Source organism: Xenopus laevis, chromosome 3S, assembly GCF_017654675.1.
Source record: "Xenopus laevis strain J_2021 chromosome 3S, Xenopus_laevis_v10.1, whole genome shotgun sequence".
Taxonomy (NCBI): Eukaryota; Metazoa; Chordata; class Amphibia; order Anura; family Pipidae; genus Xenopus; species Xenopus laevis.
In genome coordinates, this window is record NC_054376.1 from 38712347 (window position 1) to 38736967 (window position 24621).

The 24621-nt window shown below is 40.8% G+C and overlaps 2 protein-coding genes across 4 annotated transcripts in view; one reads left to right on the top strand and one right to left on the bottom strand.

The window, feature by feature from the left end:
• The window catches only part of cers3.S (ceramide synthase 3 S homeolog), a 74831-nt gene extending 63816 nt beyond the window's left edge, over positions 1–11015 (bottom strand). Inside the window, exon 1 of one of the 2 annotated variants that reach the window (XM_018254250.2) lies at positions 10906–11015. The gene's annotated coding sequence lies outside the window, so the exon portion shown is untranslated. 2 annotated transcript variants of the gene reach the window in all.
• A 13-nt stretch (positions 11016–11028) lies between these two features.
• adamts17.S (ADAM metallopeptidase with thrombospondin type 1 motif 17 S homeolog) overlaps positions 11029–24621 on the top strand; it is a 163702-nt gene continuing 150109 nt past the window's right edge. For both annotated transcript variants that reach the window (XM_018255276.2, XM_018255277.2), the window contains exons 1-2: positions 11029–11367; positions 17157–17503. In XM_018255276.2, the coding sequence (XP_018110765.1) occupies positions 11328–11367; positions 17157–17503 (387 nt within the window). In that variant the 5' untranslated portion in view covers positions 11029–11327. The remainder of the gene's footprint in view (positions 11368–17156; positions 17504–24621) is intronic.

Below are 24621 nucleotides of genomic sequence, written 5' to 3' on the forward strand. Positions count from 1 at the left end.
AAAGTTTTCTGGTGGGCCCCTGGCATCCCAGTCCGACACTGGTTGGTATGGTTATAATGCTTGGTGACATTTTTATCGCACCCTTCATTTTGTATACAGCACTGAGAATAACTTCTCAATTTACAGCAAAACCTCAATTTCCATATACCCTGATTTTAAGCTTGTGGTCCCACCAAGTTATAAAGCATTTCAATGACTGCATTTCCCTGATTTTGCTTTTAACTGGATTTTACATTACCAATAATTGCCGTTTGTCCTAAATGAATTATTATTATTATTGAAATAATGAAGTTTCAAATACTAAGCAGATGCATATGTAGCCATGGTCCTGTCTTTAAACGGTCAAGCCCAGTAAGTCTGTACCTCATGCTTTTTTTTGCTTTAGGTTGTGCATGTGTCACAGAAGACTTGCACATACCCTGCATAATGTAACATAAATGCTGCAAGGCTCAGCCTTTGTTATTACCACAGTAAGCCAAGTGGTGGTGAGTTGCAGCGGTCCTAATTGGTTTCGTGTTCTACTGTATTGCTAAACTCTACAGACCTTACCCACTAGGGGGCTGCAGTAAAACAATATTCTAAACTATTCCCTTTTGTCATTACTAAGGGCTCTCTGGAGGCTTGTTGTGCTCTTCGTTTAATTAATTATTCATTTAGTGCTCTGAACAAAGTATTTCATAAAGTTATTTTCATATGTTATTTGGTCAATGAAATGATTACAGCTATTTATCATCTAAACTGTTTTGTTTTTTTAAATTATAGAAATATGATATAGTACCATGCCCAGCAAAAGAAGTTTCTGTAAGTTAGGAGAGGACATAATAGATATCAATTGAAAGATCGGGAGTCCATATAACTATTTCAACATGGCCGAAGGGACCAGCCCCAGTTCCAAAGGCAGTCAAAGTGCAAAAAGGTTTATATCAAAAAAGATATATGTCCCAAGGCCTCTTAGAGTAAAAACAAAAATAATTTATTGATATTCACATTTAAAAAGTATTCAGTACATACCACCCCACATATCCCACCTTACGCGTTTCGCACCCTCCGGAGCTTAGCCATAGTCATAGACGAGGACATAATAGAGCCAATGTTTCTATCATTCTGGTTAAACATATACTGCCTTCACCACTAGGGGGAGATGTTATAAATATCCGTAAATGTGAATCCTATCATTCCTTACTGTAGAATTTTAGAATGATACCCACCTCATGAATGCATTAGTCATCCTCTTTGCCCTTATGGAAGGATGATCAGTAGTGATGGGCGAATAAATTCACCAGACACGAATATGCAGCGAATTTCTGCGTTTCGGCACAAGGACATTAATTTGTGAAACTGCGGCAATAAATCCGCCAGTCCCAAAATTATTCAGACGCCCATTGACTTTAACGCATTTGGACAAAATAGCCACGCGTATAAAAATTGATGTGCATCAAAATTATTTTGTCACCCTTGACTTCAATGCGTTTTGGGCAAAGTGAAACGGCTCAGATTCATAATCAATGAAATTACAAGCATTGATCATTATATCAATGAGGCACACACACGATGAATTTAATTGTATTTATTGTAACTGATACACAATGAACTTCTGAGGATCAATAATACATTTTTGTATATACTGATACATATTCAACTTTCTCTAACCACAATTTTATCACGGTTTATGGATGGTGTGACGCGCTATAACTCTTCTATTTCTGGATACATTTAATAACGGAGTGGTCTGCACATCCATTACCGGTTTTTCATAAATTGGCATTAATGGCTTGCTCGGAGATGTGGATAAAGAATTATTGATAGATCCGCTTTAGCACTTTTGTATGCTATAAAAAAGGCACTAAAAAGGCATTAACCCAAACCAACCAATAAGCAGCCAACATTTACTAGTCACCCCAAAAAGCATTATCTTATTGGTTGCTATGAGTTACTGCTCCTGGGCAGACTTAGTGCCATTTATTACATATGGGGGTTGGAACAATTCCACTCAACATCTGCTCAATGTAGATATTAATGATCCCTTGCACTTCAAAGTGCTGAACCTTGAGGGTGCTCTTGTAGTGCATCATGCATAAGGCCTTGTAATCTAAAAATCTAGAACTCAACGACAGAGTGATAAATTGCATCATTGAGCTCTGTAGTCTCATGATAATGAACAAAAGTGACTACTCTAGTGCTGGTAGCTGCATACAAATACAAAGAGCAATATATCTTTCTGAAGGTTAAACTCTCATAGACTCTATATAAAAGGGGCACAACTAACTTCCCAGGCAGTATATTATATTTTACTTGGATTGCATTGCCCTGTGCTCCATAATACCTTATTTAATACTGCAAAATGCTGAAAACAAAAATCATCATTGGACAACTTTTGCAATGCAAGGATGCCAGGAAGCAGGGCCACCATCAGGGGGGCACAGGTGGTACAAGTGTACCAGGCCCAGGCCTGAAGATGGGCCCGGCGGTGCTCAACTTTTCAAAAGAGCTGGCTCCCTCCTTGACAGCGCCGAAGGCATGCTGCCCTTCTGAAGTCCCAAACAGCCGAAATGCAGAAGTGCCGAAAAGTCGAACAGCCGAAGTCCCGAATCGGCGAAAAGGCCCAAAGTCACGATAGGAGGTGACGTTGAAGTCCTGAAGCTATGAGTTCAAATCTACTGAACACCAATGTGTGTTTGTTTATTTTTTTTCAATCTCCTGACCACCAATGTATTATTTTAATACTCTATAGGCCCCTGCCACCAATGTTTTTTTTAAAAAAAAATATTCTCTGGGGCCCCAATTTCTTTTTTACTTGTTTTACTTGTAAGGGGGGCCCTGGCGCCAATGTTTTTTTAAAAAATATTCTTTGGGACCCCAATTTTTTTTTACACTTGTAAGGGGGGCCCTGGAGCCAATGTTTTTATAAAAAATATTCTTTAGGGCCCCAGTTTTTTTTACTTATAGGGGGGGCCTGGTCACCAATTATTTTTTTTAACTTGTAGGATGACCTTACCACCAATTTTTTTTAAAAAAACCTTTATGGGGGCCCTGGCACCACAGTTTTTTTTAACTTATAAGGGGGCCCTTACCATCAGTAGCTTTTTACAACTTGTTTGTGTGTGGGGGGAGGTTCCTTTTTTAGCATTGATGTCTGTGTGGTCTTTTAACTGTGGTGTGGGTGGGATCTGGTGTGGGTGGGATTTGGGGTGGATGGGCATCATATATTAACACTTTTTAGATATCTGAATATCAGAGTGTTTTGTGAGTAGATGGTACAGTGAAGGACACACTTAGAAAGAACATCAACATTAATATTCATTAATAGCCACAAGGTGGTGCTGTTGCTTGGAATTGTACTGCAGTTTGCAGTAAAGAGTATTTTGAAACTGTTCAAAACTGATATGAAGACGTCAGGCATAAATAGGGCTGATACCTGGGAAAAGATACTGGCCTTCCCAGCTCTGTTATCCATACAACCTATTAATAACAAACGAATCAGTTATAATGTTTAGTGGCTAGGCTGCATGAATGCTGGACAAGTCACTCATGTGAGTTTATTCTAAATTTTTTCATGTTATCCAAAAAGCTCAGAATTGCCGTATGTCCATCGCCCATATCTCCGTATTTCAATCAAATAATTCAAATTTTAAAAAAATTATTTCCTTTTTCTCTGTTATAATAAAACAGCAGCTTGTGTGTGATAACAGCTAAGATATAATTAATCCTTATTGAAGCCAAAACAAATTCTATTTGGTTTACTTCGTTTTTAAATGAGTTTTCAATAGACTTAAGGTATGGAAATCCAAATTATGAAAAGACTCCTTATCTAGAGAGCCCCAGGTCCAGAGAACTCTAGATTAAAGCGGTTCCATACCTGTAATCAGTGGCAAGCACCTTTAAAGAAACTTGTTCAGTTGCAGTCTTAAACTGGTCCTGCCTGTGAATTTGGGTGATACGTCACCCAAGTTTTGCAGTTGCAAAAATGTTTCTGGAGAACAGTCACGGAGTAACAAATGTTGGCACATGTTTAATAAATGCAAAGCTCACCATATCATGGAAAAAGTACATGATATAGAACATAATGTAAAGCAGTCTGCTTATGACAGGTGCCTAGAGTTAAGATATCCATTCTGTGACATGAATTTCAGTTTTAGCTGTCACTGAACTACAACTTTCACAATACCGGCAGAAGTTTGGGGTCAGATATATATTTATATCTACAAAAGCTACTCTCACCTACCATATAGTACAGACGAATAAAAAGAAGAACACCTGCAAAACTGAAGTTTGGAAAAAAAATAAATTGCTAATTTACAAATGGCACTTACATGCAACATCGGTCCTGCTGATCCCCCATTTCTTATCTATATTCTGCACCTTAGGCCTAAGTGAAGGGGTTAACACTTCCGAGCCCAGAATTTCTTTGGAATTCAGGCTGTGTCCTCTTGTGCTCCCACATTCAGCTATTTTTGGGAGAGCGCTGTACTCCGCGGGCAATCTGCCATCTGTATTCAAGACAATACACAAGCCCTCTGTATTTCTCACCTCTTCCCACAGCTGGGACATGGGCAGGGTTAGGATTTCCTCTGCAAATGTGGGATCACATAAATGAACCAGACTGGTCTGACTCTGAATACAGGGATATACTACAGATTAAATTGCTTTTTCTCTATAGTGCTCCTTCTATAGAAATATATGTTGGTAATATATACAAAATATACAGCATTTTTTCACAAAGAATAAGGAAACTTTAGGAAGAGGAAAAGTGCCATATAAATGCAATCCTATCTGCACCCCACTACCACCGACAGGTTGGACAGCACCTGATGCAGGGCTCTATGCCATCTATAAGGAAAATATGCCAGGTGCTGATTTGAGTCAGAAGCAGCTTTATGTCTCTCTAGACCAACAATAGAGCGGCAAAACAATTCTGAGTGGAAGGAGATGATGGATTTGATACTCAATGCATACACACGAGAAGCAGTAAAATAACATAAGTTCCACTGACAAGAAACAGCACGCTTGTAACATAGATAGGAACCCGGAACCATAGAAATCAGACTGCATGGATAGCAAGGTTGAGCACTGGAGCCCAACCTCTAATTTGATTGCACAAAATAATTTGCAGGCTGTGCTCCTCTATCAAAATGCAGTTGGCTTCTTATGTCATGTGAAGTATATGGTTCATTGATTTCTAAGAAGCAAGTCACACAGACAACTGAATACATTTATAATAAGAAAAGGGCATCTGTATAGGGTGTCTGGCTTTATGGCAAGCTTCCCAATCCTTGCAATTTGGCCAGCTCCATGCCTGTCCAGCACATCTACAGTACAACCGTATCTGTGTATCCACTGGCCATGGCATAAGCAGTGTGTAGGAGCAATGTTCTCTTTAGTTTCTTTAAAGAGATACTGTCATGTGGAAAAATTTTCAAAACACATCAATTAATAGTGCTGCTCCAGCAGACTTCTGCACGGAAATCCAAATCTTTCTCAAAAGAGTCAACAATTTTTTCTATATATCATTTTGAAATCTGACATGGAGCTAGACATATTGTCAGTTTCACATGAGCCCCTCAGTCATGTGACTTGTGCTCTGATAAACTTCAGTCACTCTTTATTGCTGTACTGCAAGTTGGAGTGATATCACCCCCTCCCTTCCCCCCCCCCAGCAGCCTAACAACAGAACAATGGGAAGGTAACCAGATAGTAGCTCCCTAATACAAGATAACAGCTGCCTGGTAGATCTAAGAACAGCACTCAATAGTAAAATCCAGGGCCCACTGCGACAAATTCTGTAACATTGAAAGCAGTTCCACTCTAGAGTGCTGGCTCTTTTTGAAAGCACATGACCAGGCAAAATGACCCAAGATGGCTGCCTACACACCAATATTACAACTAAAATAAAATACACTTGCTAACCGATCTGTTGGGTAGATAAAGTCCGCGCTGAGTCAGGTTCAGATAGTCAAGCGGCACTGGACCCACTAATCTACGTGTAATGTTACTATAAGGGAGGTTCAGTGCGCTAATTAGAGAAAAGCCATGTTCCTCTGTTCCTGAGTAGAATATACGCTATATAGTGTAATGACCTCTCCCAAACCATGCAGTTAGGTGCAGGTTTGGAACTACTCACAAGGCAGGTGTATTTCAAGCGTGTGGTCTACAGATATTCTTTCCCGCAGTCTGTCTTAATCTTGCTGCGTCCCCTGCAATTTGAATTGCATATAATGAAGTACCGTCAGGCTCTTACTCAAAGGGCCCTGCGGTCATCTGTACTTACCGGAACGTTGATGTATCTATAGCAAAGCCTATGTTCCGGTAGTTTCAATGGATCAGTTCCCAAAAGTGTATTCGCTGCTTTCTGTCCTTGCTACGTGGCTGGCGAGCCCCTGCGTTTAAACTCAGAAGTTTCCTGTATTAATCCTTCGGTTCCACATGGACTGCATTTAGAGAAGTCATTACACTATATATTTTTTTCTCCTCAAGAACAGAAGAACACGGCTTTTCTATAATTAGCACACTGAACCTGTCTTAAAATCCACTTGCTGCTTCAGGAATTAAATTTTACATTGTAGACTGAATTACTTGCAGTGTAAAAAACAGTGAAATTTAGAAATCATGACAGAATCCCTTTATGGTTGTTGTGTATACTCCTCAAAAACGGTGTGGGGAGGGTCACACAATGTACTGTGTACACTTCCAGAATTTTCTGCATGCAACACAAAGTGCTGTACAAGTTGGTCGCCATAGTTTGTGCAACTAAGCACACAGCTTTAAAGTGGATCTGTCACCCAGACACAAAAATCTGTATAATAAAAGTCCTTTTCAAATTAAACATGGAATCCAATTTCTATTTTTTGTTAAAGCATTCATAGCATCTCAGCTGTCAATCAAATATTGTCTGCCCCTCCTTTATGCCTAGGCATAGAGGCGGGGCAGACAATTACTTTCACTTTCCATTCAGCACTTCCTAGATGTCACTGGTCTACCCACATTCCCCCGTTCTCTTCACCGTTTAATTGTGTAGCCAGGGCATGGGGATGGACATCAGGTCCCCCATTCTGGTGCACAAACAAGATTCTGAGATGACACAAGGCTTGTCTTAATAACAGTGTCCACAAAATGGCTGCTGCCTGCTTGCTATAATTATGAATTCCCAGACTGAAGGAAACAAGATTCAAATAATGTATATAGTATAATTAAAGTTAATTTTGCTTGACTAATGTGATAAAATAGGATTTTGAATATTTTCAAAGGTTGGCTGGGGGATTAAGAAATAGATAAGATACCGGAGCTTATTATTGCATATGGGTAACCTGGTAGGTGAGAGGTTACACTGCCCCAGTGAGGAACTAAATGTTACTGAGCACCCCAGCGATATTAATTTAGGACATCTGTAAAGTTTGAGAACAAGACTCCCCCCCCCCCATAGGAACAGTAACACCTAAAAAATAGACAATATAAAGTATTGTTGCCCTGCACTGGTAAAACTGGTGTGTTTGCTTCAGAAATTCTACTATAGTTTATAACAACAAGCTGCCGTGTAGCCATGGGGGCAGCCATTCAAGCACAGGATACACAGTAGATAACAGATAAGTTCTGAAGAATCCCATTACCCAGTTTTTATTTTTACACTGAGCTGTTCCTTTAAATCCAATCACCTATACAATCAACATGGGGTATGGCCGAAAAGGTTTTACTGCATGGTTAGCCACTGGAAATAGGGTTGCCACCTGGAGAGTATTTTACTGGCCTGGCCAGTTACAATGATGCTTGATGCCAATGTTATTAATAGGAAAAAACAGCAAGAATATAGGAAGGCCGGTATTTTTTTCCAGAAAAGGTGGCAACCCTAACTTGAAATGATGAACACCCAGCAATTTCATTTGTCTGTATTCTTGCTGGTTGATTGGCTACTACATATTCCATCATACCTGACTGGACTGTAGGCTGTATAAGAGATTCCAAACTCTATCTTAAACGAGCAACTTTAATTTCTGATTCTTTCCAGCTTTCAAATTGGGTCACAGACCTCTTGTAAAAAACAAATGCTCTGTAAGGCTAAAAATTGTCATTGCTACTTTTTAAATTACTCATCTTTCTATTCAGGGCCTCTCCCAGGGCCGGAACTATGGGTAGGCAGAGTAGGCACGTGCCTAGGGTCCAAAAGCTGGGGGGGGGGGAAGACAGGCATGTACCTCCTCTGTCGCCTACCCCATGACATCTGTTCTATTTGCCAGAGTCTCTGGGCATCAGCACATGTGCGCACGTCGATTCAGGGATGCGCACCGAAAGCACCTTTTAATGCATGCGCGCAAGAACGGCGGTTTGCGCATGTGCGCAACCACCCTGGCACAGCTCTGGCCTCTCATATTCATATCCCAGTTTATTTTTCAAATCAATGCATGGTTGCTATAGGGTTGCCACCTGGCCGGTATTTTACTGGCCTAGCCGGTAAAACACCTGCCAAGGCCGAGATTACAAATTTACCGGCAATGTAGTTGCTGGTAATTTGTAATACCCTTAAGAAAAAGCCGTTGGCCCGTCCCCAATTTGCTAACTACCGGGTTTTTTTCAGGCTTCTGGCCATCGCGCATGGTGCTCCGCCCCCTTTTGCATCACTGTGCTTGACTCCATCCCCTTTTCCATCACGGACCACCCCCTTTTGTTCCCGCCCATGGCAGCCACCCAAATACCCATTTTCTTTATCAAAGAGACTGACTGTGCATCACATTGCGGGGGCATATAACTACAGACAAAACAAGACCTTGCAGCTGCTGGGGCCCCAAAATGTATAGAACTAGTTATTTGCAGAAACAATAATGGGGAAACTTTTTAAGGGGCGGGTCACTTACATACATGTTGCTATGGGTCCATTAACGTCAACCCAGTGGCAAAACCGCAGATGATTGGTTAGCTTAGCTACACACAATCGCGACCAAATCCTGCCAAAACAGGCCCTTAGCCTATCCTTCTGCAAAGTGTTAAAGGAACAGTTCAGTGTAAAAATAAAAACTGGGTAAATAGATAGGCTGTGCAAAATAAAATATGTTTGTAGTTACTGCACCACGCCAGCCTTTATACATTACATTTTGTGGCTAACTATATTAGAAACATGTTTTGCACAGTCTGTTTACCCAGTTTTAATTTTTACACTGAACTGTTCCTTTAAGAGGTGACAGGTGCACCCGCATTAGGCCAAACCTCCTATGTATTTTGCCATCATTTCCCTCTCCCTCCCACTTGTTTCCCTCTGTGCTTGCTGCTGTCAGCTCCATTAGTGCCTAGCATTCATTACTGACTAGCATTCATTAGTGCCTAGCTTTTCATTCCCATTGGCCCCGCCCACCCCAGATCCCGCCCACAACACAGTTAAAAGACCACACAGACATCAGCGCTAAAACCGGTAAACCTCCCACACACACAAGTTATAAAAAGCCATTGATGGGCAGGACCCCCTATAAGTAAAAAAAAAAAACTGTGGCACCAGGGCCCCCCATATTTTTTTTTTTTTTTGAAAATTGGTGGTCAAGGCACCCCTACAAGTTAAAAAAAATAATTGGTGACCAGGGCCCCCTATAAGTTAAACATAAGATTGGTGCCCCTTACAAGTTTAAAAAAAAACATTGGGGCCCCAGAGACTATTTAAAAAAAAAAAAAAAAAAAAAACACTGGTGGCAGGAGCCTATAGGGTATTAAAATAATACATTGGTGGCTAGGGGTTTGAAAAAATAAAAACACACATTGGTGTTCATTAGAACTGAACGCGTGGCTTCAGGACTAACTTCAGCTCCTTGTTACTCCAGGACTTCAGCCGCTGTCAAGGGGGGCCCGGCTATTTAGAAAAGTGCAGGACAGCCGGGCCCCCCTTTAGGCCTGGGCCAGAACTACCCCCTGTGCCCCCCTGATGGCAGGCCCTGCCCCTACCAGAACTGTCTCTCCTGAGGAACCTTTATAAGCAGAGGTGTTTCTTTTGGGCACACGTAGCTTAGAACCATTAAAGGGCTTGTTCACCTTTGAATTACATTTGAGTATGATGTAGAGAGTGATATTCTGATACAATATATGCATTTGGTTTTTATTATTTGTGGATTTTTAGTTATTTAGCTTTTTATTCAGTAGCTCTCCAGTTAGAAATTTCAGCAAGCTGGTTGCTAGGGTACAAATTCCTCTAGCAACCACACATTGATTTGAACTAAGAGACTGGAATATGAATAGGAGAGGGCCAAAGTATAGTGATAAAAAGTAGCAATAACAATCCATTGGTAGCCTTACAGAGCATTTGTTTTTTTTAGACGGGGTCAGTGACCCCCATTGGAAAGATCAAAAGAGCCTGAAGAAGGCAAATAATTAAAAACCTATAAAAAGAAATAATGAAGGCCAACTGAAAAGTTGCTTAAGTGTCTGTTGACCCCCCCCCTCTTATTATTAATATATGTCCAGGGCCAAAATGAAAAAAGTACTTGCATTAGTGTGTTTCAAGGTGGCTGTACTCACGCTGTGGCCCTGCTGTTATCAGCAAGCTGCAGAATCGGAGGGAGCTGTAGTGGCTGTTGCTTCCCCCCTCCCCTGCTTCTATACTGTTCCTGTTCTCAGCCTGGCTTTCTCCTGCTGCCTGTCAGAAGGGGAGTCCGATGATGTCACAGAGGGGGCGGAGCTTCTCGTTCGCTTCCCTTGCAGCTTCTTCTTGTATCAGGGGAGGGGATAGCAACGTGCAGCCACTACAGGTCCCTCCTTCCCACCCGATTCTGCAGCTGGCTGATAACAGCAGGGGCCCTGCCACAGTCTAAGTACGGCCACCGCCCCGGGACAATTTATCCCCTAATCCCCCCCCTGATGGCGGCCCTGCAGTCTCCCCTATTCCTGCCGGCCCAGCCGGACAACACGTAACACCGCTATCGCAACCATTTCACGACTCACCTGCCAGGTCTGCGCTCTCTAGCAAAACTTCCTTCTCCCCCTCCTGGCGACCAACTGCATTGCACCACAACCACGTGTACCACTACTTCTTCCCGCCCACCTCTGGGCAGCTGAGCCAATCCCCTCGCAGGAACCTGCACAGCTCTAAACCGGCCAGGGATCTGATTGAAGCTACCGCTGCCCGGTGGGCGGGACTTAAAGCCTCAGCTGAGTTTGTCTGCCGTACTAATTGCTTCTAGCAAAGTACTGTGAGGTTGCAAATCTTCTCTTCACTTGCACGATTTGTCCCGCACAGCTCCTCATGCACAGGCTGTTTCATATAGAAAGTACTGGCCTGCGCTGCTTCCAGTAGGGACACTAGAGAAACACTTTGCGTCCTTGCACCCCCTGTACCCAGGGCATCACAGTCTTACTGAAGAACCATGTTACTCTTCAGCCTGCTCTGCCTGCTTCTTCCCACAGGTAAGTCGCTTGAATCACTTGCAATGGGGTTGCCATGGGTTACAGCACTTTGCGCCTTCATTCAGCTGCAGAACTGCCCAAGTGCAGAAACCCAGGGCTGCTAGAATTGCTCTGCCTCCTGGTTGCTACGGGTTACTGCACATGTGCACCTTTGCAAAATAAACCTCAGTTGGCAGATCTGCAGCAGATTTCCAGCAGTTGTTGAACCTCAACTTCCAGCATCTAATGAGAGGCAGAATTGGGAACTGTACTTATCAACTGCAGGGTGAACACCTTGACTTATCTCTTGGGGTGGAAACTACTCTTCTCTAGTAGAAAACACTGTTCCGGTTTAAATATGCAAACTGGCATGGGCAATTGGCCATGGAAGGGCACTTTGGCATTGGCCGTTTTATAGGTTCACGATGTCTTGGAATGAAAGCTGGTTGCCTGCAAGGCACTGAGTTATAACCAATACTCTCTGTTCATTGTTTTATAACTATGAGGTCCATCCTCTGTTAATGTACATTCATATTTTAAAAAGTCATATTTTTTTAGGGTAGGGACACACTGGGCGATTTGGGGAGATTTAGTCGCCCGGCGACTAATCGCCGCGACTTTCCACGACCAATCTTCCCCGAATGCCTCCCCTCGCTCTGCGCCTGGCTAAAATGAAAAATCGCCTGCGCTAATCACACGCGGCGATTCGTTTTCCGAAGTCGCCCGAAGTTTCCTCGTGAGGCAACTTCGGGCGATTTCGGAAAACGAATCGCCGTGTGTGATTAGCGCCGGCGACTTTTCATTTTATCCAGGCGCAGAGTGAGGGGAGGCATTCAGGGAGAAAAGTCGCTGCGATTAGTCGCCAGGTGACTAAATCTCCCCAAATCGCCGAGTGTGTCCCTACCCTTAGTGTCAGTATCACTTTAATGCTACACTTCCAACCAGAATAGTTCAGATATGGAATAAGCATCATTAGTTTAACAGCCTTGGTCCCCTGCTGGCAGGCCGAGGGTTAACCAGGCTTTGGCAGCGCAGGCGCGTTGCACATTCTCATTTGCTGGCTTGGCGTGGTCCTCTCCATTCCAGGCATCCCGGCATTGCTGCCAGAGGCAGGAGTCTGCCACACATACACCAGACTCGTCTTGGTGTGAAGAACACATCTGGACTAGAGTCAGCCGCTTTGCACGGAAATCTAGGGCATTTCCAACCTGCTGCTGAATGGGCTTTACTCTGATAAGAGACTCTTAAGATGATATCCGAGGAGGAAAAGAGAGTGGATATGATAGAAACGTTAACAACATGGATGGATGCATTTTATTTTTTCACCCAAGGCATACAAGGCATTAGGTTAACGTAAATGATGGCAGGCTGATGGCAATTGAATGGAAGTGATTGATTTCATGCGTAATAATTCCTTATCGGCACAAAGGGCCATGGCTGACAAATCCATCTAGAAAGGCTTTGGATAGTCACAACTGTTAATACAAAGATAGATTGGTTTAAAATAACATACTAACATTTTGTTTAAAAGAAGACAGTTGGGATGGCACACTAAATTACCATCTGCGGTCATGTATTTTGGAATTTGGTCAGCCCCTCTCTGCCAGTTTGTTTGCGTGGTAGCTTAAAGGAACAGCGGCACATGGTTTTATTGAAAAGAACATGGGGAAGTTCAAGGATCTGTGTGAGAATGAAGTTATCTTTATGCTGCTAGAAGCTTTGATATGTAATAGTGTTGGTGCAGCTTTTCATCTCGCTACAGAAAAGCAATTTATTTAGATTTTGCCTTTTCCTGTTATGTCTTTTCCATAGAGGCTTTCACAGATCTTTTAAGCTAAGGTTACAGGATCATCTGGAGGGGGCTTCAGGAAAATCTAGCTTACAGGCTGCATTGACTAGTTTTACCGTAGAAGTTATTTGGAGACTTTGGCCGGATCTATCTATCCAACTAAAAGCTTGCACTATGCAACAGTAGAAGATATTGGAGATTCTGTAACATAAAATCTGACCAGATGAAGCCCGACAGTTCCTTTTCTATATGTGTCTACAGCCAATATATTTCAATAAGAAAAAAAAGGTCTATCCAACTTGATCTTATCTTGGATATGCATTGTGCAGCATTCCCTTTCATCAGTCATGTTGGGTGCCCAATCTTTAATACAGGTTACAGATTCGATTTAATACCAGTTAAATTATTTTTAGACACGCGCAACTACATCCAACATATGGGATGAAATCTGTTGATGTGACCACTTCCATCAAAAGCACTCATTATATGCATTCACTTTGCAATTGGGGCAGCCCTGCTATGTACATTTATTAGATGTGTCCCTGATGTTTCCTATAATCTAATAGCCTTATTATAAGTTTGATGACCCCCCCCAGATAAATGTAGATCGGATGGATGTGCTTTATATAATTTTATAAATATGCTTGGTTAACAGGCAGGTATTGGGTATGAAGCTAGCCCTTCACTCAAAGCTTTGACAGAGGGCTGTAGGTTGTTAACACATGGTTAAATGATACAGGGCACTGCCGCTTACTCTGGAAATCTGCCTGGTTAAATTGTAAACCACACATTTTATTTCAGTTCACAGTTGTTATTTGTTTTGGGCAGGTGTGTCCAAAGTGTAGATTGTGATCTACCAGTAGTCGTTAAGATAGTGGCCAGACAATCTCTCCACCAGAGAACTGACCGCTCCATTGGATTATCTTCTTGAACATAATTTAAATAGAAACTACTTGAGTAAATGTGGTTGTTCATGTAACTACAGCAAAGTGAAATGTAATTATGACAAAGATTCCCATGGTAGATCTTGATAGAATGTCATTGCTCAAAGTAGACCTGACTTTGGAAAAGTTTGAACAGTCCTGGTCTATAGGTTTACGGATTGCATCAATCCTGTTTTGGGATAATCCAACAGGGAAAAATGTTGCCAGTCTTTTTCCACTGTTGTCAGCAGGTCAAAGGGACCAAATGTTGCTTGATAAAAAGCATAAGCCTGTGATTTCATGTAGGTTTTTTTTTCCCATGGGCAAAGTGTTCCTATGAACCGCAGTGGGAAGTGACTGTCAACAGTTCAGCTGATCCTTTTCTCAGAGGAGAATCTGGACCCGTGTGCAAGGTTATATAGTTGTTTTATACATGGTATAATGAACCAAAGCTCCCAGAGGCAATAGTTGGAGTGCAACACCAGATCATTAACGTGGGTGTAAATAAGATGTTATGGAACCCGCTTCAATGTAAATTCAGAGAATTGGATATTAAGTATGGATTTCCCATGTGTTAAAAAAAACTGGCTTAGTATCTTTAGTGGACCCTACAGTGTTTAAAATGTATATATATCAGTCATGAAATAAAATAATGTAAATAACCAGTTCTATGCTGGCATGCCTTTTGTGAAAATGCTGAGTTAGGGCAGAAAATTGTGTTAGAATATAACATCCAGTGGCTCTCAGGGATATATCAGGTATTAGATTTAACACTGGGATGTCAAGACCGGATCCCCATACTACTGTGCATATGCAGCGTGTGTGTTGGGGGAGCTATGTGAAGAGGCTCTTTATATTTTCATAGCTGATGTTTTAACCTGAGCTGATCCTGGCAGGGTCCCCCAAGCTGAACATCATAGTTTCCGTTCATTAGTAGCTGGAGTCTGTCTAGAAGCAGAGAATTTGGGGAAGCTGTCTTTTAGCACAGCTGATTCTTCTGAGGGGCTTTGGATTTTTGGTAGAGGTGCAGAGGAAGAAAGGACTGCACTTGTGGGTCATCTGAGGATCTGTGAACTGAAAAATGTTGTATGTAGTTTTTTAACAGCCTTGCTTGCAGACTCATATGATGTGTTTTGTAGGCAGAAGAACCACAAGCATTTCAAAATAGGCAGTAAAAATCCTAGTTTACATTCCAGTAATTTATTAAAGAAACAAAAAAAATCCCTCATCAATTGCTTTATTCTGGAGTAGCATTTCCTTCTCCATTTTTCACAGTAATATTTTGCATGATGCCTCTCACTTGATTTATAGGTGTTTGAATGTCATTTTGTCATCTTTTTTGGATTTGGTTGAATGCCGAACTGAATTTAAAACGTAACTTGCATATTCAAATTGGAAAATAATTTAAAAAATCGATCTCAAACAAAAACTTCTCCGTTTTAATAAATTCTGGATGAACATTAAAGACGTATTAAAGCATCATGTTCAATTGGTACAACTAGGCACAATAAAATGGAATGATTATGCCTGTGTTCAGGTGCACTCAGTCCTGCATCAGTAGCATAAAGGAAAATGCCCTTAAGGATAGCCTCATATAAACTCAGGTGTGTTAATTCACAAACGATTCATTATCTGTCATAAAATCAATGTTGACATTCCCCTGTCATCATATTTTTAGATTGTAAGAAAATGCACAGCTGTAATGTGGAGTACCAGCAACGCCTTTTTATATTTCTATCAAATATTTTTCTTGAACTGCTTAATAATTACTGACTTAATCATTACAGGGTCTCTGTAGGCCTGCATAGCCTAACTGGCAAAGCATCAGCCAATATAGAAAAAACCTGGAGTGCCCCGACTCTTAGGCCCCGGCGGCCCAGAACCACTCTCTGCACTCCCTCTCCTTACCTAAAACTACACATGGAGGGTGTCCGCATCAGGGGGCTTGGGAGGGTTGGTATGGGGCCACTGAGGCTGCAGGCCTTGGGTCCCCCCCAGTCCAACGCTGTGGTTATGGTAGTAGAGGCTTCACAGAAGCTAGAAAAAGAAAAGCAAACAATAAAAGTAGTATTTGTATATTCTATTCATTAGCATTACAGGACTACAGAGGTAAACTACTACAATTTGGCCAGTAAGGCCATGCAATTAAAGGGATTCTACAGATGTACCTCTACATAAAAAATACAAGTAAAACCAGGACAAACCAGGAGATTAACAGCCAGTGTTAAATCTCTCTGCTTCTGCAGGTGACTAATCTCCTGTAAAATAATGTGAATAATGGTGGTCACAATAACGTGAATAATGGTGGTCACAATAACGTGAATAATAGTGGTCACAATAACGTGAATAATGGTGGTTACAATAATGTGAATAATGGTGGTTACAATAATGTGAATAGCTGTTGGTAAAAACTATGTGTCGGTTCAGTCTCCCAAAATCACTTGAAGTTGCCGGCAAACCCCCTTCTTGTTTATCGTGAGCTCAGTGACTAGGGTTTGTGCTGAGTCTAATATTTAATACACGAAACTAAATATAGTTCTTGTTATTTCTTAAGCTAAACAGTGATCTTGAATAGCAGGAGTCCAGTATGCAGGAAGAGTCTGTGCACTGGTAAGCTAATTATCTCGCTGGTAAGCTAACTACCACGCAAGGACCAAACATGAAGTAGCTTCAGTTTCCCCATCTCTGCTGTTTAGCTCAAGAAATAGCAAGACCTCTAGATTAAACCAGTAGGCAAAAGTATGTTCAGCACAAGCTATATACATGGATCTCCTACTGAACAAGGGGGGTGTACTGCCCCTTTAGGTCCATTATGGTCCTAGTCTGACGAAGGGGCACGCCCTGGAAACGTTACATCAAGTGACTAAATAAATGTGCAGGTGATCTCCCCGCTACACCTGCCTTTCGTGTTTGGTATCCTTTCTTTCTGTAAATTAGGAGAGGTGCTAACCCCTCCAACCAACATGGGCATTCACTGTTTGGAGAGAACTGGGGAAATAGGAAACCTTGCTTGCCATCTAGTCATAATAATAACATTGTGTGATGGCTTTGGATGATGTATAGCCACATGTGCAATTCATGTTTACTTCTTTTTTTAGCTGAATCCATTGACCCAGAGATGGAGATTGTGATTCCGAAGGTGGTGTGGCCACACAGAGGAGAGGGACCAGACTACAGGAATTCTAGGAAACCTCGCTCTGTTCTTGGTTACACTGGGAATTACCCAAATATCCTCTACATACAACTGCCTATGGCCAGTAGAAACCTATACTTGAACCTACAGAGGGACAATCACTTTCTGGCTCCAGGATTTATAGTGGAGAAAAAAAACAGTGATGGAAACACAATAGAGAGACAAACACCAGTGGATGAGCTCTGCTTTTATACTGGACAAGTTCTGAATCACAGCAGTTCTTTTGCATCCATCAGTACATGTGCCGGGCTGGTGGGTACCTCCTTCTTCTTATATCAAGTCTAGTTGCATGAAGGTTAGGAAAAGGGTGAATTTTATTTCATTTGTGTGTTTATCACATGAGTGTCCATGCTTTTCTAATGCTAGGTCTACTTTTAGTGATGCTGTCCAATTATGATATACATCCATTAAAGCAGTTAGCATTCTGTTCCATGGAAAATAATAACTTGAAATAATTTATGAGAAAATATATATTGCTATACAGGTATGGGATCCATTATCCAGAAACCTGTTCTCCAGAAAGCTCAGAATTATGGAAAGGCCGTTATCCAAAGAATCTAAATATCTAAAGACAATTTCCCTTTTCTCTTTAATAATAATAAAACCATACCTTATTGGAAGCAAAACTAACCTATTAGGTTTTTTTTTTAATGTTTACATGATTTTCTAGTAGACTTAAGGTATGATGGTCCAAATTACGAAAGAGCCATTATCTGTAAAATTCCAGGTCCCAGGCATTCTGGATAGCAGGTCCCATACCTGTTTTTAACAAACAACTGTTTCTTACGACTATGAAGATTTTCATTCATCCAGGTCATGGTATATCTAGTATAGGTCAATCTAAAAACTACTGGACTTTCATTTCATTTCATTGATTACTCAGCAAGTCCAGTTGTTTTTAGATTGACCTATACTAAATATAACTGTTTCTTACGTAACCTAACATAATAAATATCTGAATGAAAAGCATGAAACAGGAGAGTGATCTAGATCTAGACAAGCTGTTTGTTGACAGAGTCTTGAGATCTACTGATCCCCAGCTAAAGGTCTACTGGTAGATCCCGATCTACCTTTTGGACCCCCATGTCTGTTCTAAAGAATTGCATCAAGGTACAAAATGTACGCATACACTACCAATGTAAAGAAAAGCTATACCATAGATTTTTGTGGAAGAATAATAATTTCCCAAGCACTTGAGTACCAAGCACTTGAGAGGCAACCACAAGTATACTGTATGCTCTGTAGAGGATTGTAATGATCATGGGCAGATTTTCATTAAGCCTTCCCAAACCTGACTGATAATAACGAATCAAGAGAAGGAAAATAAAAACTTAAAATGCTTTACCTCCTTTTATTTCCTCTCAAGAGGCTAGGCTATTTGATACATTCCTGCAGCCTAGCCATCCCCTAGTGACAGGACAGGGACTTGCACTTTTTCATAGAAAAAAGCTGATATTTAGTCAGTGCTTAACTGTCCCTGGGTTATGTTTGTCAGGGCCAGCACCCAGGTACCTTTGTTTCTTTACTCTTGGGCTTTGTTTTAATTCCCTTCCAACCCTTTTTTTCACCAGCCTGAAAAAAGTAAGAAAATAGTAGAGCCTGCATATCAAGTTAGGGAAACAGAGTCAGAGCAAAAAAAATGTTTTACTAGTAAAGAAAATGCAAGGGTAACTGTAAGAGAAAAGGGGGTAAAAAATAGAATGTATAGGTGATAGTGGAAAGCAGCATATCTTCCAACATTTTGGAAATAGAAAGAGGCACAAAAAGACCTGCCGCATGGAGCGCAGGGACATTTTCTTTACCACTCCCGTTTTTTTGTCGTCACCCTCTAATTACCATGTTCATTTTGCAAAATTTGGCAGGTTATGAAAGTCTGAATACATTTCTGTGGTTTTTATGTGTTGTTACAGTTTTTCTAATTAAGGTGAATTGCCCTTTAAGCTGCAAGGCACCGTTTCCCCCAAGAGACCTGCTTATCTTTAATTGTTACAAATGTATCTAAGTGCACCTGCCACATATTCTGGATTCAAAAAGTCAGTTAGGTTTTAGAAAATTTCTATCTTTTTCTGGCTGTTCAGTGCAGGAGATCAAAGAAAAAGTCGGGACATTTCAGTAAGAGTCTGGGACTGGGGGTTGATTTGTCAAAATCGTGACTGTCCTGCGAAAAATGGGACAGTTGGGAGGTATGAAAGAGAGAGAGATAAATTAAGAATACAGCAGTGGCACCTATCATTTTAGCGGAGAAACTAGGTGAAAAATTTTGCTCATCACTAGTAATGACACTGGTATACCAGCAGTTCAGGAACCCCACTGAACAGAGATAGTAAGATTAAAATCCTCTTTCAATGGTGGTCTGTCAGCTTGGAAAGTCACGACTTTAGAGTGGTTGTTCACCTTCCAAACACTTTTTTTTTTTTTTTTTTTAGTTGAGTTGTTTTCAGGTTGTTCACCATAAACAAAGACTTTTTTTCAATAGCTTTCCATCTTTTATTTCTTACCGGTTTCCCAAAATTTAAAGGGGAACTTCACAAAAACATTATTTAAGCTTTTCGAAAAGTAAACATCATTTTAAGCAACTTTGCAATATGCACCAATTAAAAAATATGCAGACGTTTCATGATTTTTTATGGTTTGGAACAGTTCCCTAAGCCTAGCCCCCCTTGCTATCCTGCTGATCTGTCTGACTACTGTTACTTTGTATCAGCAGCCATCTGTCCTCAGCCTACATCCTCCAAACCCCACAATTCCCTGCACACGGGATTTCAATAAGGAACAGAACATCACAGACCAATGCATTGTGGGTTATGTAGTTTTTGCATGCTGTCTGTAAGCTGTGGAGTAGTTGTTCCAATTTGTAACATCAGTGTTTTAGTCCCTCCTTCCCTGCCATAATTTAAATGATGCAGAAAGAGAAGAACTGTTAAACAACTGGATTTCAGCATAGAAAATGGCATTTATTTATACGTTTTGAAGAAACCGGTAACTGTGATGGATATATTAGTGATTTCTGTGTTATGTGGGCCTCTTTATCAAATTTTGGTTTGGAAGCCGGAGTTCCCCTTTAAGGTTAATGTTCGTGTCTCTTGTGTTTCAGCTTGGCAGCTCAGTAATCCAGGAGCATTCTGAACGGTTACAATTTGCTACATTTAGTTGATACAATTAGTTGATACATTTCTCAGCAGTATCTGTGGAATATAAGCAACTATTGTATGAATTCTAACAGCCAATGCACTCGCAGTGCTTCGATTTCGGAAGTCGCCCGAAGTTGCCTCATGAGGAAACTTCGGGAGACTTTGGAAATCGAATCGCTTTCCATTATAGCAGGGGGAAGGCAGTTTGGGGAGATTGTCGCCCCGCAGAAGAGGCGATTAGTCGCCAGGCGAATAAATCTCCCCAAATCTGCCCGTGTGCTAGCTCCCTTAGACTTGGGTAGTCCGTTCATAATTGCTGTGAGACTGAAACCCAAGTTGTTTTGCTTGCATTAACATGTAACAGTTTTGACTCTCAGCATAGTATTAGTTCCAGTATGATTTAGATTAGATTTATATGACAGCCACTCCAAAGTTGCTATATTGTGTGAGACCAAAGCTATATTGGAGAGTTATCTAAACTGAGATATTTCCATTGTGTAGGGAAGATTTTCTGTTTAGAGAAAAGGTTGCCATGCATGTAACAACTATTTCTCCTGTGACCAATGGTCTTTCGTTTTCCATACAGACATTTAGAGCTGAACCATCAGATATACAGGCAGCAACAATAGAATTCTACTTGTATCTGACAATCCCGCAGTAAACATTGGCTGATGTTTGGACGCCTTTCAAAATTTTCCAACCTTGGCCGATCGACGAGCTGACCAGCATCCAAGTCTTTTGGCGATATCAGTTGGCTCGTCTTCTGCCATACACGCACTGAATATCGTACGAAACTTCGTTTTGTACAATAATATCTGTGCATGTCTGGCAACCATAAGTTTTGACCAGTTTTTAAATACAGCATTGTAAATTATGGCACAATCTAGTGAATCACAAATTGTCTACATGTTTAGTTTTCCATTTAACAACTTAGGTGCAGCTAAGCGCATATATATAGGAGTTCCATGACCATATAATCATGCTCATGGAACTCCGAGGTGACTTATAATATCCTTATATTGTTCAACAGGGGGTACTTTATTGACACAGGGATTGTTTGTCCATATATTGCAATATATTTAAGCTGGCCAACTACGTCAAAGTCATCCCATATCTGGCCAGTCCTACGCTTAATTTTCATCTGATTTATTAAGAATTCAATTGCTTAATTATACATTTTACAAAGGGACTAAGTTTTACCTGCAACTTACTAGCTGCTTTCAAAGTAAAACTCCCAAACTTGGCTGCCCTTTTATTAGACACCAGTGGGATCACCTGACTATAGCTGGGAAGGGTGGGAGCTACAACATGGAGCTGGTCACAGCGTAGGACTGGCCAGATATGGGATGACTTTGACGTAGTTGGCCAGCTTAAATATTTAATATGTATTTTGTGGTCACCCTCATTGCACCCCCGCCTAATGGTTTTAAAAAATAGTGGTGAGCACAACTTTCCCTTGTTTGTTATAGTTATACAGGAGCAGTGACCAGCTCCATGTTGTAGCTCCCACCCTTCCCAGCTATAGTCAGGTGATCCCACTGGTGTCTAATAAAAGGGCAGCCAAGTATGGGAGTTTTACTTTGAAAGCAGCTAGTAAGTTGCAGGCAAAACTTAGTCCCTTTGTAAAATGTATAATTAAGCAATAGAATTCTTAATGAATCAGATGAAAATTAAGCGTAGGACTGGCCAGATATGGGATGACTTTGACGTAGTTGGCCAGCTTAAATATATTGCAATATATGGACAAACAATCCCTGTGTTGTTTAAAGGGTAAGGCATTTTTTAGTAGCAGTATGCACAAAATGTCTCTGTCTTAAATATATTGATAATGGGTTGAGTGCAGAGGACCTCTTGTAGTTGACTCTATATATATATATTACAGACAGGTATGATAAATGCGTAATTACAATAAGTGGTTTGTAGATATGGGGAAACACACCTGAAAAGCAATAGAAACTGGCAAGTTCTGGAGAGTGAGCAGGATGTACTAAATTACTGGAGTATGGCAAATAATAGGAACAGATAAGCTAAAGAGATCCAAGGGCTTGTTCACTGCATCCTGTATATCTGTTCAGCGACCTTCATTTATGGCACAGTAGTTTCTACACCTGTGCATTTTAGCCGTAAAAACACAGCCTCTGCTGATTCCCATTGACTTTAGTGAGAAACCACTATTGGCAGCCCTTGACCCAAAAACAATGATTTTTTTCAAGCACAAATAGCACCCTAGCAGTTGAAATGGCATGCATGAAAAAAAATTGTAAATATTCAAAGAGCCATGAAAAATGAAGACACAATTATAATTCATGACCCAGAAGGCAGGGTGCAAAATTAAGTGCCTTTTTTTTTTCTTTTTGCACATTGCGCCCTGCCTTCAGTCTAAATGCATTGTTGCAGGTCTCTGCACTCCACTTTGGACCATGGAGTTCTGCAACTGTCCCCATGAATAGAGTATAGAGTGCTGCCTGCATTTTGACAGTGCAGTATTGGGGGGAGGGGGGACAACAGCTACATTTCCACTTCTGCCCCCTTCTCCTAACATGCCCAAAGTTCTTCCACTTCTGTCTGAGATCTAGTTAAAGCCCTTTATTACCATAAAATAAGGCGGACTGCCCCTGTAAACTGAGAAATCAACCTGCTGGGCATTGATTACTGAAAACATTTAATGCAAATATTCTTTGATACAACCCATACTGTGAATACCTGAAAGAATAGCCCCAAAGCATCCCGAATAGTGTGCAAAGTACATACTAACCCTCAAGGCCTTAAAGCTGTTATTGCTTCAAAATATGCCCCCCGTGGGGCACAGCATTAGCAACAGTTGTGGGGCAAAACTGAGATGTAAAAGTTTTAAAGAATTGTATAGTGAGTGGAAAATTGTTACATTTGCCAGAGCTGCAGCATCACAACTGATTTAACTTGGCATTTAGGATTTTGACAACTTGGAATCCTGTGAAAAAGTGCTTAGAATTGACCAAATCCTGAACCAGATCCTGGATGTGGCATATTCCTATGAAGTAGAGAGAACTGACAGAGTATTTCAGTTAAGGATATGAGGATATTAATAGTAGATGTGAGAAAAGTAGACTCTCTCTCATCTCAGAATTGTGACTACAATGCAGAATGTGCCTGGATTAGGTACTCTTGGCACACTATGCACAGTTGACACATGCCACCACCACACAAACATAACCTAACAAATATTGTATGTATGTGTCTTTGTGTGTCATGGACTACAGGTGGCTGGCCTAAATGAGACATATTGTGTTAAAAACAAGAATATGCCAGTGCATTATACTCTTTAAATATGGAAAGAACATGCTTAAAAAAGAAATGCTCGGACTGATTTATTGTAAATGTGTCCAAAAACCCTACTAGTCCTGCCAATCTGTTTCACATTCTGCTGCCTCTTTCCTAGGCTGTGCAGGGGAGCTGGCCCTCAGCACACTGTACTGTAGGATAGGAACCTATCTGTGGCTAGGCTGACCTGATAGGGAACTGAAGTCTGTCTTTGTTTGGCTATTCCCTCTCCTTCTGTGCTTCTGGCAGGGACAGTTAGGACAAACCCACCCTTCATTTGAAATCTGGACAAGGACTATAGCACATCTATGGGGAGCTCCAATCAATAGTCCATACTGAGAGAGAGAGAGAGAGAGAGATGCAATACAATATAAAAACTATTGTAATATTAAGAATCTGAAGGATGCCCCAATATATATATATATATATATATATATATATATATATATATATATATATATATATATATATATATATATATATATATATATATATATATATATATATATATATATACATACATACATGTGTGTGTATATTGTACAGAAAAGTACATAAGCCTTGATAAATTATAAATCTGTTTACAACCCATCTCTACATCAGAGCAAAAGGTCAAATTGCCATGGACAAATTAATCTGTGGAGGAACAAAAAATGGAAACTGTAGGAAATGCTTCAGAAAACAAAAATATAATGGAGATCTTGGAGTCCTGACTTGTATATATTAGGCTAGCACAGGAGACTCAACACCTAAAAACAGGGAAGCCAAGGCCAGGCACAATAGAATAGGAACTATTCTACAAGAAAATATATTATTCTATTGAAAAGGCCACCACATGTTCACAAAAGCCCAGAAACCACTTTATAACTCACTGAGCTATGATAACCCATCCACAGTGCTGACTTTCATTCTGGGAATCACTTGACCGCAGTTTAAATG